This window comes from Aethalodelphis obliquidens, unplaced genomic scaffold (genome assembly GCF_003676395.1).
Source record: "Aethalodelphis obliquidens isolate GAN/ISIS:26980383/991018 unplaced genomic scaffold, ASM367639v1 scaffold58, whole genome shotgun sequence".
Lineage (NCBI taxonomy): Eukaryota > Metazoa > Chordata > Mammalia > Artiodactyla > Delphinidae > Aethalodelphis > Aethalodelphis obliquidens.
The window spans coordinates 8,634,387-8,651,456 of NW_020838002.1; the positions used below are offsets into that span (position 1 = coordinate 8,634,387).

Genomic DNA, 17,070 nt, shown 5'->3' on the forward strand with positions numbered 1-17,070 from the left:
CTCCCAGCGATAGTTCTACGCATGTTCATTGCCCACGGTTCGGCTTCACAGAGTCCTGTACGCATGCTCCAGCGCTGAACTTGAGGAGCCAGTCTAGGGCCTAGGCGCAGACGCACTGAGCCCAAGCAGCCGGTGATGGCGGCAGCTGCGGTGGTGGCTGCGGCGGGTCCGGGCCCATGAGGCGACGACGGAGGCGGGACGGCTTTTACCCAGCGCCGGACTTCCGAGACAGGGAAGCTGAGGACATGGCAGGAGTGTTTGACATAGACCTGGACCAGCCAGAGGACGCGGGCTCTGAGGATGAGCTGGAGGAGGGGGTGAGGCCCGGGGTCCCGGGGGGCCCGAGGTGACAGGGCCGGGGCGGCGGCCCGCGCCCTGGAAGCGCGGCGCGTCCGAGAGCGCGGAGACCCAGCGGGGCGCGAGCAGTCTGCAGGAGGAGCCGAGGCGCTGCACGGCCAGAAGCGGGGGGGCGGGGGGGGGCAGGCGGTGCGGACCTGGCCGTAGGTGCGAGGCTGCTGCGGAGCTTGCAGGTGCGGCTTGTGCCCTTATAGCCCCAGACCGGTGCAGCCGGGAGCAGTTTGTTTATGGAGGGAACGAGGAAGGGCGCGTGGTCGATTCCTGGAGCTACTGGACTTGAGTGTGCGGGGCGCGAGTGTTGGGGGGAGGGGACTGCGCTTGCTGGGTGGCCCGTAAGTGCAGGTGAAGTGTGGAAGGGTTCCCCTAAGTGTTCCATCTTCAGACCTCCCACAACCACTTCTCTCGGCCTGTCGCTTCTCTCCTAGGAAGCGCTCAGCTGTTAGAAGTGACAGCTGAAAACTTCTGTCGGGAGTAGCGCTGCCGCTGCTGTTACAGCCACCAGGAGTTTTATTTCGGGAGCAAGGGGGCTCTGCCGCATCTTCCAGGGTTTGTTTGATTGCTTTTTTTTTTAAACCCCCTTCCTTGTGACTTTTTTTTTTTTTAAAGCATTTATAACGACACACGGCATTTGTAACTTACTTTTACCCCAGTTGACGATGTCTACATTTTTTCAAAATACTTGATGTAATTTAGGGTGGAAAAAAACCAGCGTTGACAGCTGTGATTTGGCTTGCCAAAAATAAATTGGTTGCACTGAGACTTGTGAATGGTGGTGTGAGGGCTTTTCTTTCTGTAATTTAGGGTGTTAAATTTAGAATTGTTTTTCCTAATGCATAGCTTGGTTTTACCTTTGCTGCCTTAGTAGTTTGTTATTCTTTATTCAAGATTCTTTTCTCAAGATAAATTTATTGAAAAATCACAGATTGTACCTGACGTTCAGAAATGGTGTTGTCATGCTAAATCCCTGATTCTGGGTAAATGACCATCAATGATAACCTCACGGTAATTTAGATTCTAAATTCCATTGCCTAGATGAGTACGTGGGTTAATGACTGATGTCAGATGTTTGTTCTAACTACAGAAGGGGCTTCCCTTTCTTTTCCTCACCCTGTTTTCCTCCTTTGGCAAGTAAGTTGTTGCCTGCTTGTTGACCAAAGATTGAGATGCTACATATAAAGAATTTTGAACACTTCATGAAACTAAGTGGGCTAAAGTAATACTGCCCTTTTCATAATCAAAGGAGTCTAAATCAAAATCAGACAGTTCGGAAGGTGGGTGTTGAGATGTGTACTTTTTAATATGTTTGCATATGGAATTCCAGTTAGCCTCTTTTTTTTTTCCAGTTAGCCTCTTAATGGAACATGTGATAACACTGAATACAATTTGAAACAAACGTAGGATTACTTTCATTACAAATAACATACTCATCGATTATATTGGCCCCATATAGCAGTGGCTTTGGAGCAGAGCAGGGGAGAAAATGATAGGAAGGGTATTTTATAAAATCTTCATCAGTTGAACTTACAGAATTTCCAGACCATGGTTTTATTAGCAGCTGGAAGTAAAATACTATATTAAGATTTCCGTTATGAACTGGGACCTCTCCTGGACATTTGTTTTGCTGGGTACAAGCAAATAGGATTTTGAGAATTTTGAACGGGTGTGGAAGAGGCCAGAGAAATTGTTGGGAATAAGAAAGAAAAAGAAATGTGGCCACCACCCTGGGGAGAGGAGCTTTGGGGAAAGAGCAAAGGTAATTAAAGAGGATTTTGAGGAAGAGCCTTCAGCAAAATATATCTTACTTAGCAATGCTTTTGGAGTGGAACTGTTTCTTTTGAGTGTGTTATTCTAAGAGGTGCAAGCTGGACAAGCAAAAAGAATTGGGGTGGAATTGGGTTGGCCACTCAAGGAGATTCAGTGACATCCAGGTTTCTCTAAAGTAAGATTTAAAATTCTGAAAAATGAGAGAAATTTAGATTCTTGGAAGATCTGACAACTGTGAATTTATAATAACATAATTAATATTCTGGCTATTTGTGAATTTATATCCAAGCTTTTTAAACATTGGTGCATATCGGAGTAGCCTCACTTCTTCATTTTATAGTAAGGAAACTGAGGCATTGGCCAGAGAGATGATTGCCCAAGACCACAGAGATAACTAGTGGTAGTATTTTCTTGACTCAATTCAGCAAGCTTCATTGCATAGCTTCTTCATGCATTTACTAGTTTTGTTTGTAATGTACCTGTTTGTGGTTTGTCAAAGTGAATTCTGATCCCCCCAGCCATGCTCACTGACTGTGTGATCTAGAATAAATTGCTTAATCTCCCTGACACTTCTTTCTTCTCCATAAAATGAAGCTTACACGCGATAAAGTATATAAAGTACTCTCAAAATATCCTGGCACATTATGTCGTTAGCTAGTTTATGGAAATATAGCTTGTCAGTGTTAACTCATTGCCAAGGAACCAATCATTTAAATTTACCCTCATCTATGCCTAGAGACTTAATAAATACAGTTATACTAGAGGTGCTGCATTTTTAGAACTGTAGTTTGTTTGTTTGTTTCCTTTCTTTTTGTCATTGGTCCTATTTAGAGATATATACCTTTTTAGGTATGTTACACTGAGTGAATCTGTATTAGTAAATATATGTGTTTACATAGAATAGTTAATTCTTCAGTGAGTAAAAGATGAGGAGATTTAATACATTTTAAATACTGTATTAAAACCAATGGGTGAAAGGGTTTTTTTGTTTGTTTTTCTGTTTCATTGGTGATAATATAATTTGGGAACAGAGTTGAAACTAAGGGAAAGTTTTCCTCTAGAGATTTTCATTAGATTATGAAAATGTTGGAAACGTCTGCTTTCTGTGGAGACACAGGTTAAAAGAGTAATAGATAATTGTGAATGCAACTTAAAAAATCCTTAATTTTTTAAAAAATAAATTTATTTATTTTATTTATTTATTTTTGGCTGCGTTGGGTCTTCATTGCTGGGCACGGGCTTTCTCTAGTTGCGGCGAGCGGGGGCTACTCTCTGTTGCGGTGCGGGCTTCTCATTGCGGTGGCTTCTCTTGTTGCGGAGCACAGGCTGTAGGCACGCGGGCTTCAGTAGTTGTGGCTCGCGGGCTCTAGAGCTCAGGCTCAGTAGTTGTGGCGCACGGGCTTAGTTGCTCTGCGGCATGTGGGATCTTCCCGGACCAGGGCTCGAACCCGTGTTCCCTGCATTGGCAGGTGGATTCTTAACCACTGCGCCACCAAGGAAACCCAAAAAAATCCTTAATTTTTACTCTACTAATTCAAAATTTGAAATAGTCACAGCGGCTTACTAGTAGTATGAATTTCAGATTGGGATATTAAAGTTTTATAGAGCAAAAAGTGTTTTGAAAAACAGTGCTATATATTCAATAGATAATATGTATTCAAATATTCACGATTGTGAATATCTCATTATCAATGCTTATCTTGCATTTTAATAGATACTTACCTTTAAGTATATTTAAATAGCCCAAGATTTGGGGCCAGGTTTACTCCTTTTTCCCAATGTATCTGAATTACTGAATCTTATTTTATAAGAAAATATCTGTGAACAGCCAGGAAAGTAGATAAATGATTTAATGAATGTTTGGATTAAGGATATTTTTCACCCATTCTGTAACAATTTATTTAAGTTTTTATAAAATGTGCTCTCTTTCATTGGGACTTAAGGCATATTAACTTGAATTTATATACAATTTTAATTTAAAACTTTGTGAATAGTCATTCTGATGCGCTAGTTTGAAACAGTGTATCTTGTATAGTACCTTAGATGAGGAGGATTCTACTTTGTCAGTCGTAGTGGCGCACACCAAAAACATTGGATGGGTCATAAAGCTTAAGGCAGAAAAAAAATCTGAATAAAGTTTCCTGCGAAGGAGAATTGTCAGTATGTCCTATATGGTAGCTTGATGTTTCTGCTATAAGACTTCTAAAGATAACATTGAGTAGTAGAAAAGAATTGTGCCTCAAAATGCTTCTGCTCCAGAAGGTAACGGTAGGTAGTTTACAAGCCCAGATGCAGGTGGTAAGTCAGGCCTGGCTGCCTCCGGAAATGAAACATAGCCACAGGTCATTATCTTTCTAGGTGGCTTCAAAGTCATAGTTCAGTGTTAACTACTCTGTGGTCTTTAATTTAGAATTAAGTAAAGCGAATATTAAAAAAAAAAACAATTACATAATATCAGTTTTATAGAAGTTAGCCTTTTGTCTTTAAAGTGAAGCCATCATAGGTGATTGTATGAAGCACCAGAAACCAAAAAAAACCCCTTTAACCATAACCACCCCTATCTGCCCCTCCCCACACACAGAAGAAACTGTATCAAGTTGAAACTGCAAGAATTTTTTCCCCTTGATACTGCCACCTGCATTTGCCTAGGTCTAATAATGAAACATACATCCTTGGTGTTAGACTTCATCCTGACTTGTTTACACTGTGAGCAAGTTCTGACTAAAAAACTTTTGTTTTGAGGGGTCATTTGAACATCCATTGTGTAAGAATGCTGTCAGTTTTCTTTGTGTGTCTTGACTGTGTGCTGGTATCTTTGAAGAAAGATGAGTTCACTTAAATATTTTTTGAATTATTCTAAAATTTTTAATAAAAACTTTAAACTTCTAATTTTTTAGAGCCTACTTTGTTAGGATTAACCACATTTATCATTTCACCAGTTGATGTTCATTTGAGTTGTTTCCATTTTTTGGCTATTGTGAATAACGCTTCTATGAACATTTGTGCCTAAGTCTTTGTGGAACATGTATTTTCATTTCTCTTGGGTAGATACCAAGGAGTAGATATGCTGGATCATGTGGTAAGTCCATGTTTTATTTTTGAAGAAACTGCCAACCTGTTTTCCAAAGTGGTTATACCATTTTACGTTGCTGCCAGCAGTGTATGAGGGTTCCAATTTCTCTACATCCTTGCCAAACTTGTTATTTTTTGTCTTTTTAATTATAACTATCCTAGTTGATATGAAGTGGTGTCTCAGTATAGTTTTGGCTTGCCCTTCCCTAATGGCTAATGATGTTGAACATACTTTCACGTGACTATTGGCCATTTGTATGTCATCTTTGCAGAAATGCCTATTCAGATCCTAACCCATTTTTTAAAACTTTGGTTATTTATTTTTTTATTATTGAGTTGTAGAAGTTCTTTATATGTTCTTATTCTGTGGATTTTCTTTTCACTTCGTAGTATCTTTTGAAGTGCAGAAGTTTTAAGTTTTGAGTAAATTCACTTTATTGACTTTTTTCATTACTCTTTTGTGCCCTTTGTGTTCTGTCTTAAGTCATTGCCTACCCCAAGATTGTGAAGATTTACTCCCTCCTAGATTTCTTCTAAGAATTTTATAGTTTTAGTTCTTACATTTAGGTCTGTGATCCATTTTGATGTATGGTGTGAAGATAGGGGTCCAAAGTAAATCTTTGCATGTGGATATCTGATTGTGCCAACACCATTTATTGAAAGACTGTCTCCCATTGAATTTTCTTGGCATCTTTGTAAAAAATCAGTTGACCGTAAATGGAAGGGTTTATTTCTGGGCTCTCAGTTCTATTTCATTGATCTATATTTCTGTCCTTATGCGCGTACCACACTGTGTTAATTGCTGTTGCTTTGTAGTACATTTTGAAATCAGGATGTGTCAGTCCCCCAACTTTGTTTTCCTTTTTCAAGACTATTTTGGGCCCCTTGTGTTTCTGAGTGAATTTTAGGATTAGATTGACAGTTTCTGCAAGAAAGGAACCTGGGATTTTTATAGGATTGAGTTGAATCAGTAGACCAATTTATTTAGTATTGCCATCTTAACAACGTTAAGTCGTCTGATCCATGAACATGGAATGTCTTTTGACTTATGTAGGTCTTTTAAAATTTCTTTCAGCAATGTTTTGGAGTAGCAAATATACAAGGCTTGCACTTCTTTTGTTAATTTTTTTTCTAAGTATTTTATTCTTATCGATGCAACTGTGAATGGAGTTATCTTAATTTCATTTTTGAATTGTTCATTGCTAGTGTACAGAGGTTAATTAAGTTTTGCACTCATTTATACTACGGTCAGAATAAATGTTTGGCCAGCATGACTCCTCACAATATGAGAGTGTTGCTTAATTGTTTTGCTTTGATCAGCCATATCATACACTACAATATCTTGGACTGGCTGTGGTTACTTTAGGCTTAGTTAGGCTGTAGTTAAATAAGGTTTATAGCATTATGTTAGTCTTATTATCAAAAGCATATCAGAATAGCACTTTTTGTAAATCATTTGATTAACTCATACTTAGAATGTAGTACCTTTAGTTTTGTAATATACAAAATACATATTTTGAATAAATGTAATTTTTGAAGGAAAACGGTCACCTTTTTTTAAAAAAAATAAATTTATTTATTTTACCTTTGGCTGTGTTGGGTCTTCGTTGCTGCTGCGCGGGCTTTCTCTAGTTGTGGCGAGCAGGGGCTACTCTTCGTTGCCGTGCACGGGCTTCTTATTGTGCTGGCTTCTCTTGTTGCAGAGCACAGGCTCTAGGTGCACAGGCTTCAGTAGTTGTGGCACACGGGCTCAGTAGTTGTGGCTCTAGGGTTCTAGAGTGCAGGCTCAGTTGTTGTGGCGCACGGACTTAGTTGCTCCGTGGCATGTGGGATCTTCCCGGACCAGAGGTAGAACCCGTGTCCCCTGCATTGGCAGGCAAATTCTTAACCACTGCGCCACCAGGGAAGCCCGATCTCCTGGTTTTGTTTGTAGATCTTTGATGAGTAGCATCTGTAGCTTAGTTATCACATTAAAGTGAAATCCCATAGTATTGTTTGTGCACCTTATTTTGTTCATCACCACATTTACCTGTTATTAAAGTATAGAGAATTTTAAGCTGGTTTATTTCGTTCATTGTCCTTCAGTAATGGGGTGAAGCAGTAAGTTCTTTAATTTCTTGTTTATGAGGTTATTTATTTTTAAAACTTTAACATATTTTTCAGGGTCAGTTAAATGAAAGCATGGACCATGGGGGAGTTGGACCATATGAACTGTAAGTTTATATGAAAATGTTTCACTGTGCTGTCTTTCTTTTATGTAGTTTATAGCCATCATGTGATCTCAATAACCCGTTTTTAAATATTTAGTCATATATACAGACTTGGTTTATTGAGTTTGGCATGAATATCATAACATATCTGGGGTTTTGAGATCATGTATGCATTTTGAGAAAAAGATTATTCAAATTTAGAGTATACTGAATATGAGTCTGCGTGTGTTAAGGAACTTTTATTAGTTTAATATAGAGAACCACCTTTTCCTACTGAAAAAATAAATATTTTAGAAATGCTCCCCAAATCAAATGCTTTTTTTTTTTTTTTAACACTTATTTATTTATTTACTTGGCTGCATTGGGTCTTAGTTGAGGCACACGGGATCTTCATTTTGGCACGTGGGATCTTTAGTTGCGGCATGCGAACTCTTAGTTGCGGCATGTTCCCTGACCAGGGATCAAACCCGGGCCCCCTGCAATGGGAGCATGGGTCTTAGCCACTGGACCACCAGGGAAGTCCCTCAGATGCTTCTTATTTTGCTTGTAATACATCATCCAAACAGAGATCTGTTCAATTTTATGTCATTTTAGGCAAGCTTCATTAGGTGAGTATGGTGTTTAGTCTGCTTTGTACCCCATCTTCAAGTAAAAGGCCTTGGATTGTGGGCAGACTGAGAAGATCACTCATAGAGAAAGCATTTAAGTGACAGATAAATTGCCTCCCTTTTTGGAGTCTTTAAATTAAGCAGATGTGGAAAGATGCATGGATATAATTTATTAGCAAGAATTTTTAGCTAAAGACTTGAACTAATTGGGTACCTTTAGAAAGCTCTCATTTTCTGAAGTTGCCAAATGAAGTTGGATAACAGCTGATCTCATAGATATTTTGAATGAACTAAATTTGAATAACTAGAAGACTTTTTTCCCTTTGTCAGCTTAATAAACGTGTTCTAATTTATCTTAGTTTGGGGATGCTTGATGCTTATGAAAATAAATAATCAATAGCATGTTCTGTAAACAAGCAGATAAGCAGTTATCAAGCCACCCTAATCTTGACCTACCATGTCATTGAATCATTAGCTTACTTAGAGCACGGATACTATATTTGTTATCATGCACCTTTTTCCTTTTACTTAATTGGATTATAATTCTCTTTCTAACAGTATGCTAAAGGTAGTTTAACTTTTTGCAAATTTACTTTTGGTTTTGCTTTTCTTCCCAGTGGCATGGAGCATTGTGAGAAATTTGAAATCTCAGAAACTAGTGTGAACAGAGGGCCAGAAAAAATCAGACCAGAATGTTTTGAGCTACTTCGAGTACTTGGTAAAGGGGGCTATGGAAAGGTAGGAAGTATTTTGAAATGAGAGCTGTTGTCTGTCCTGTGTGGCTTAATTTTTATACCCTGATTCCAGCACTACTCTTCAATCTTTGTTAGCTATCAGCAAAGGATATGATCACTTACCTGGTATTATTTGAGGGCTATACAGAAGTTCTTTTCCTACCACCGTTCACATAAAAGCCCGGCACATTGTAGGCACTCAGTCAATATTTGTGGAATAAATAAGTAGACAGCTGTGCCAGGCAAAGTCTGCTATTAGAGGATTCATTCCTTCCTTTGGTTAAATGGTACCATCTATTGGTATCCTTTAAAAAAACAAACTACTGCTTACTTTCAAGAGGCATGGCACATTAAATTGGTATCTGTTACTGAGACCTTAATCTAAATTAGTTTTCTTGGACTTGCAGTATTTGGAGCAATAGAGTTAGGGAAGCTGAAGAATATAAGAGGGGAGAAGAAAAATGAAGAGAACCTCTTAGTTTCATAGTTTTGCCAGAGGCTTTCTAATTTAAGACCTCACCTCTGTGTGTTCTGCCCAAGAAAATTTATACCTTCCCATTCTCTATCAAAAGACAGAATTTGGATAGCATTTTAGAGTTAGGATTAAGCTTGAGAACTATTTATGCTATCGTGTAATGTTCATTTTTGCAAAACATGACATTTGTAGTTTATTCTTAGGCTTAAGGACATATTCTAATATGTTCTAATCATCTTGAATGTGTAACACATGCACTGTGAATCAGACATTTTAGCTGTTGCATGAAAATGTATTGTAGCTAGTCATTTTAAGGAATAGGTAATTGCTGTCAACTATTATTAAATAGTTATATGTGAAGCATCCCTGAGAATTTATGAAATATTTTATAATTTCTGTGTGTCTGGGAAACCTGAATATAGCTTTTTCTATGAAAACTTGGATTTTTTAAGTAACACCGAGTGCTTGTTATAGGATGGTCATTGCCCAGCTTTGCCACCAGATGTCAGCAGAACAGACAGGAAAGTCCCATGTTGTGTAACACTTTTCACTACTAAATCTTTAATATAATCTCTTAGCTCATCATTTTTGTACACAGTCGTTCATGGTACTAGTTTTTGTAAGAATACAGACTGCTATATCGTTTGTTTTTATAAGTAGGAATTAAGGGATTGTGACTAGCATAATTTAGCTTTTAATAACGCACACTTTAATTTTCATCTAGGTTTTTCAAGTACGAAAAGTAACAGGAGCAAATACCGGGAAAATATTTGCCATGAAGGTGCTTAAAAAGGTGATTTCTCCCCTCCTCCCCAACTATATTCTTAATTGCTATAAAATCCATATTTTGGTCTAAAATTCTCAGTCAAAAAATGTATTTCTGACACAATTATAAGTCTTCTTGGAATGTGGGATACACTTCATTATTGTTATTCTTGTTTTATTCTGCTTGGTGAGGGTGGAGAGGAGAGCTGTTTCAGTTCTCCTCTGAGGTAACTCTTTTAGCCCTTTGTTCTGGTCTCTGTATTTCTAAGTAATAAGCAAGTTCTGCTATGACTTAATTCAGTAGTTTTAGAATTATGCATTGACTTCCTATTTTATTCTTTTTTACTCCTTTCTTCCTTTTTCCCATCCTCATCTTGCTTCATTTTCTTTCTATCTACTATTGTCTTCTCACACCTTCCATCAACTCTGTAAAACACCTTTCGGGCCATGGTTCTATGATCACACTTATTAGATAATTTACTAGTTCCATTTATTTTCCTAGAGACATCCTATAGGAACCTCTGTCCTCCTGTTCTCACCTGTACTGATAGTTATCTAGGCATAGCTATCATTACTGGACTTTCCCTGCACCACAATCCTTGGAATCCTCCTGACTCCTTCAGTGTTGGATCTTTGGTTCCTGGATTCCATATGTTCCTTTTTCTTAGTTTGTGTCTCGTTCCCTTGCTTTGGTGACCATTTACTGGTGGGTTCCTGAGGAACTGAATCAAGGTAAATTTTGGGGGAAATATTGCATATTTGAAAATTTTCTTATTATATTCTTATACTTGTTTGTATGGATGCAGTTTTGAAGTTGAAAATCATTTTCACACAGGATTTTGCTCCATTTTCGTCTAGCTTTCAGCATTTCTGTTCAGGAGTCCCTTGCCATCTGATTCCCAATCCTTAGATCTATTTTTCTTTAAGATATTTAACATTTTCTTTTTATTTTTAATGTTCTAAAATTTTGCAGTGATGTGTCTTGCTTTGATTCTTATTATTTATTTTTACTCTTTCAATCTTGAAAGTTTCAGTCTTGTAGCTCCAGGAAATTTTCTTTTATCTCTGATAATTTCCTCCTATTGGTTTCTTTTCTTGGAATTGCATTTACTTGGATGTTGGACCTCTTAGACTGATCATCTATTTTTCTTACCTTTCCGTTTGTCCATTTCTTTATCTTTTTGTTAACTTTCTGAGAGTTTTCTAGAAATTAATTTTCTAATCATTTTACAGATTTTTTTTTTTTGGCTGTGCCATGCAGCTTGTGGGATCTGAGTTCCCAGACCAGGGATCGAACGTGGGTCCCTGCCAATGCAAGCACGGAGTCTTAACCACTGGACTGCCAGGGAATTCCCTTACTGATTTTTTTTTTTTTTAAGCTATCATATTTGTGGTTCCCCAAAGCTCTTTTTGTTTTTTCTTTTCATAGCAACCTATTTTGTGAGTACAGTATCTTCTTTTATTCCTCAGAGGGTTTTAATTATAAATTCTTTGAAATGTTCTTTTGTTCCATGCATGTGTCTCTTTTCTAAGTTCCTGTTTTCTTTGACTTTGATTTAGTGGTTTTTTGTCATGTCAGAGGCCTTCTTTAGATGGCTGGTGTCCTTTAAGAGTGGAACTCTGAAAAGCTGATCAGAAGTTATAGGTGTGTCGGCTTCTCTGTAGTGCAGTCATGAGATTAGCTGGCAGTTGACTAAGAACTTCCAAATATCGGTGTCTGAAGGTCTTTCTTCTGGTATGGTTCAGTGGGTACTGAGAAAGATCCTCTATTCTCTTGCCTAGAAAAAGCATTTTGGAGCTGGATGACAGAGAGGAGATGGAGATCTCACCTTTCAACACCAGATTTTCACTGAAGTCACTTTGTTTGTTTGTTTTGTTTTTAATTTTATTGAAGTATAGTTGATTTACAATGTTATGTTAATTTCTGCTGTACAGCAGTGATTGTCACACATATATATATTCTTTCTCATCCATTATTGTTTCTCACAGGATATTTATTAGAGTTCCCTGTGCTATACAGTAGGACCTTGTTGTTTATCCATCTGTATATACTCGTTTGTATCTGCTAATCCCAAACTGCCAAATCATCCCTCCCGCACTGCCCCCCTCGGCAACCACAAGTCTGTTCTCTATGTCTGTGAGTCTTTTTCTGTTTCATAGATAAGTTTATTTGTGTCATCTCCTAGATTCCACATACAAGTGATATCATATGGTATTTGTCTTTCTCTGTCTGACTTACTTCGCTTAGTATGATAATATCTAGGTCATCCATGTTGCTGCAAATAGCATTATTTTATTCTTTTTTTATGGCTGAGTAATGAAGTCACGTGTTTACTTTAGCACTGTACTCTGTATCTGATCCTTCACTCTTTTTTTTTTTCTGGACACTACATCACTCTAAGAGGTAGTTCCCTGGCTGGTTAGTGTGGGGATGGGAATCTTGTTGGTTTATCTGTTCCTTGTAGAGATTTTCAGATAATCTCCCTGTTTTCAGTCCTCCACCTTCTGCCTTCTGCAGTCCCTAATAATTCCAGTTTTTTTCCTTTCTTTCCTTTTATTTTTGCTTCTAATTTTTGAACCCTGCTAGGGTTCTGTAGATGGATTCAACTTCTTTTGTTATGCCTCTTTGCAGGCATTTAGGTTTGATCATACACCAGTATACTAAGTCATGCACTATCGCTTTATCCCCATTCTGTCTTCACCTTTTGAGATGTGGAGTTACACGTGTTTCTTAGTTTTATTGAAGATGGATTATGTATGTTTGGTTTCTTGTTCTTTTTGTTTGGGATTGATTTCTGAAAAGAGCTCACTGTCTTAAAACAAATCTTAGTAGAAAACTATTATTAAAAGACAATCAAAATGACTTTTTAAAAAAATTATAGCGTTTGTAATATTTTGGTCCTATCTTCTTCCTGATTTTTACTTAAGTGGTACAAATGATTTCCTAATTTAATTTAATTTTTTTTTTTTTTGGCTGCGTTGGGTCTTCATTGCTGCACGCAGGCTTTCTCTACTTGTGGCAAGCGAGGGCTACTCTTCGCTGCGGTCCACGGGCTTCTCGTTATGGTGGCTTCTGTTGTTGCGGAGCATGGGCTCTAGGCGCGTGGGCGTCAGTAGTTGTGGCATGCAGGGTCAGTAGTTCTGGCACACGGGCTCAGTAATTGTGGCTCACGGGCCCAGTTGCTCCGCGGCATGTGGGATCCTCCCGGACCAGGGCTCGAACCCGTGTCCCCTGCATTGGCAGGCAGATTCTCAACCACTGCGCCACCAGGGAAGTCCGAGATTAATGATTTTTTTATCTGTAAAATATGTTAGGTCTAAAATTAAAGACAGTATAATAATGCTTATTCTAGAAATGTTGACAGAAGTACTGGTCAAGATTCTTAGAATAATCCATTCCTTTTGATATGTTGCTTATACATGCCTGATAATCAGGGCTGAGCAAAAATTAGTCATAATTATATCTTTTTTTAAAATTAGTTAATTAATTTTTGGCTGTGTTGGGTCTTCGTTGCTGCATGTGGGTTTCTCTAGTTGTGGCGAGCAGGGGCTGCTCTTCGTTGTGGTGCGTGGGCGTCTCATTGCCGTGATTTCTCTTGCTAGGGAGCACGGGCTCTAGGTGCGTGGGCTTCAGTAGTTGTGGCTCATGAGCTCAGTAGTTGTGGCTCTCGGGCTCTAGAGCGCAGGCTCAGTCATTGTGACGCATGGACTTAGTTGCTCCACCGCACGTGGGATCTGCCCGGACCAGGGCTTGAGCCCGTGTCCCCTGCATTGGCAGGTGGATTCTTAACCACTGTGCCACCAAGGAAGTCCCCATAATTATATCTTAAGTGAAGTATGTTTCTGGCACTGGTATCTTTAATGGAAAGAAGAGGGTGGTATCTTTAATGGAAAGAAGAGGGTGTTGGTTTTTTTTTTTTTTAATACTGATGGTGAGTGGGTGTGGTATATTGGGAAATCCATACACCTAATTACTTCTAATTGTCAGGCTTCCTTTTTGTGCCCAGGCATCTAAAACCTGACTTGCTTGCCTCTCCTTTTGCTTAGTTACCATTCCTTCCCACTGTTGGTTTTTGCTTTCCCCAAGCCTGCCTAGGTTCTTTCCTTGAGCAAAGAGCACTGTCTCATTCTTTCCTTGCTGTTCCTGAAAACAAGCTTACAGCAGAAAATAATGAAAGTGAAAAGGTTGCTAGGGTTAGGTCCAAGGTTTTAATTTCTAAATCGCTAGGTAAGATGACTGTGTACTCCCATTGAGTTTCTTCTTTTGATTTTGTTATCCTTAAAGCAGAGTACTAACCCTCTTGACCTGAGTATGGGTAAGAATATACCTCTTTCTAGCCTTAAAGATGAAATCAGAATAAACCAGATGTCCCCTTGTCTTAAATGAGTTGCTTACATCTGGACAATCTGTCTGGATTTAGCACTTCTGGGATTGTTTACTCATTATGAGAATGGTCCCATTTGGGTACTTGTTCACAGTGGAAAGTTGAGGAAAAGACTATTTCCAACAACTATCTTTCTACCCTACCAGTTGCAACAAAAATGTACTCTGGAAGCAAAATACTATTGCCCATGGCATTAGTTCAGCTCACACTGTAAATTTTAGAACCTTTGGCCAAAGGCTTGTAACTCACAGATTGGTCATACTTCTTTCATTCCTTCTTTTATTGAACCAACTGAGACTTTCCAGTGTGCCAGGCATTTTGCTAGACATTAGGATTTAGCACTTGAGACAAATGTAGTCTCTGCCTCTCGCTCTGCTCACTGTGTAATTCAAGGGAAGAACTGATAAGCTTAGCCTTGCAATTTCTCCTCTACTCTGGTCAAAACCTTTTCTACTTTGAGGTTTAAGCCTATACTGCTTTCTTATCTTTTATCAGTCTTTTTTCCCCCACTCCCAAGTCTTATTGCCCTGGTGTCTTCCATGTCCTTGTACTAAATAAGTAATCAATTGCCTAGTCTTCTAATTTCTTGTTGATCCCAACTCGTCAGCATTCACCTCCATTCCACTTCACCAGCCCCCATAGCTGTGTCCTCCACCCCTGAAACACTGGACTATAATAGAGCAGTAACATTCTCACTTACTTATTCCCATAATGCCTGGTCTTTGGCCCTAAGCCCTTTTAGTGCTTTGATCTTTCTGTTTTTTCTTCAAGTTCTTAGCCCCGTTCTAATTTCAGTTTATTCCTAATCTAGCCTAATCAACATGATCTGCCACTTCAGTCACCTGCTATCCCATTGACCTTATGTTCAGGAAAGTTCTAATTTAATCAGTTTATTTGTTAATGCTCCTTTATTCCTGTATCTCAGTTACTGAACATCACTGGCAGAAATCACAGAAACTTTTAAATGGCTACTGGGACAAATTCATAGTCCCGAACTCATGTGGACACTTAGAACTCACCAAATGTCCCTAGACAACTCCTTCCATTCTCTACAACTATTAGAGCCTATACTATCAGTCCCACTATTCTTTTTTAGCAGACTGCCTCTCTTTCTATTTGAGGCTGTCAGATCTGATTCCCTTCAACTTCCTGTTCTAATCCTTGTCCCCAGTACCATATTGTCTACATTTTCACCTGTCTTTACTTCCCTCTGTCCAGGCTTAGTGGGAGATGTGTTCCTCCTTCTTTCCAAGGCTAAACACTCTCTTTATGTTTTGGATCCCATCACTTTCTGCCTGTTCAGGGTCTTTATCACTTCTGCCTCTTTTTTCCATCCTCTATCCTAACTTCTTTCATTATATAAATATATTCATGTCTTTGCCATATTTAGAAAACAAATCCTTTCTTCACTCGAGGTCTATGGTAGCTTCCAGTCTCTGCCTTTCATAGCTGAATTTCTTGAGAAGTCATGTTTTATTATTTTTTTCACTCACTATATTTTGACTTCACAACTCTATTCTTTTGATGAAATGCTTGTCCCTTACATCACCAGTGATCTCCTAATTGCTGAATCCAGTCGTCTTTACTTAACTCATCCTTAATTTACCTCCCTGTTATATTGAAGCTATTGACCACAGCATTTTGAAACTCCGCTCCCTTGACTTCTATGATTCTTCTTTACTATTTCTTCATCTTCTCTTCTTGGCCTCTTCTCAGACTTTCTCAAAATTATTTATTTAAAAAATTTAAACCTTCTGAACAGTTAAAAAATAATGCATCTTTGAAATTTTTCAAACTTCCCAAAGAGTTACAAGAATAGTACAGTGATAACCAATTGTTAAGTTTGCCATATTTTCTTTGTCTGCCCCCCCTCAGTTTCTCCTCTCTCAGTATGTATGTGTGTGTGTATTCAAAGTTTTAATTTTTTTGGTATACAATTTGAAAGTTATTTGTAGACATGGCACTTCGCCCTTAAATTCTTTAGTATGTATCTCTTAAGAATAAGGGCATTACATACATAACTACAGTGTAATTGTCACATTTGGGAAATTTAACATTGATATACTATACTGTTTTCTAATACATCGTCCATACTCAGACTTCCCCAGTTGTGTCAGTAATCTCCTTTATATCTATTTTGTTTTGTTTTTAACATCCAGGATTTAATCAAGGATCACACATTGCATTGAGTAGTCCTGTGTCTTTAGTTTCCTTTACTGTAGAGTACTGTGTCTTTAGTTTCTTTTACTTTAGTTTCCTTTACTTTTTTGTCATTCATGACATTGACATTTTTTGAAGACTCTGGGCCAGTTGTTTTGCAGAGTATCCCTAGTTTGGATATGGTTCATTGTTTCCTCATGAAAACACTTAAATTTTAAATTTAGGTTAAATGCTTTCTGCAGGAATATTTTACAGGAGCATTGTGTTCTCAGTGCATGGGCTCAGGAAGCACATAATGTTGGTCTGTCTCATTATTTGGTGAGACTGAGTTTGATCACTTTGTTAAGGTGGTGTCCACCAAACTTTCCGTTCTACCGATACCTTTTTCCCTCTGTAATTAAAAAGTATCTATGGAATGAAAGTTAGAGATTGTGTTAATATTCTGTCCTAATAATCTTCTACACCCAATGGTTTTATTATCCATTGTCTCTTAGCCAAATCAAATAATACTCTGGTGATTATAAAATGGAGACTTTTCTA

At 38.4% G+C, this 17,070-nt stretch overlaps 1 protein-coding gene across 5 annotated transcripts in view; it reads left to right on the forward strand.

Annotated features, from left to right (window-relative positions):
- The first annotated feature begins 42 nt into the window (after nucleotides 1-42).
- RPS6KB1 (ribosomal protein S6 kinase B1) overlaps nucleotides 43-17,070 on the forward strand; it is a 38,714-nt gene continuing 21,686 nt past the window's right edge. For 2 of the 5 annotated variants that reach the window (XM_027087262.1, XM_027087263.1), the window contains exons 1-4: nucleotides 43-317; nucleotides 7,357-7,406; nucleotides 8,629-8,749; nucleotides 9,945-10,013. In XM_027087262.1, coding sequence (XP_026943063.1) covers nucleotides 177-317; nucleotides 7,357-7,406; nucleotides 8,629-8,749; nucleotides 9,945-10,013 — 381 coding nt within the window. In that variant the 5' untranslated portion in view covers nucleotides 43-176. Of the gene's footprint in view, nucleotides 318-790; nucleotides 904-5,169; nucleotides 5,201-7,356; nucleotides 7,407-8,628; nucleotides 8,750-9,944; nucleotides 10,014-17,070 lie in introns of those variants that run through there. The other 3 variants (XM_027087266.1, XM_027087265.1, XM_027087267.1) reach the window with 3 other exon arrangements.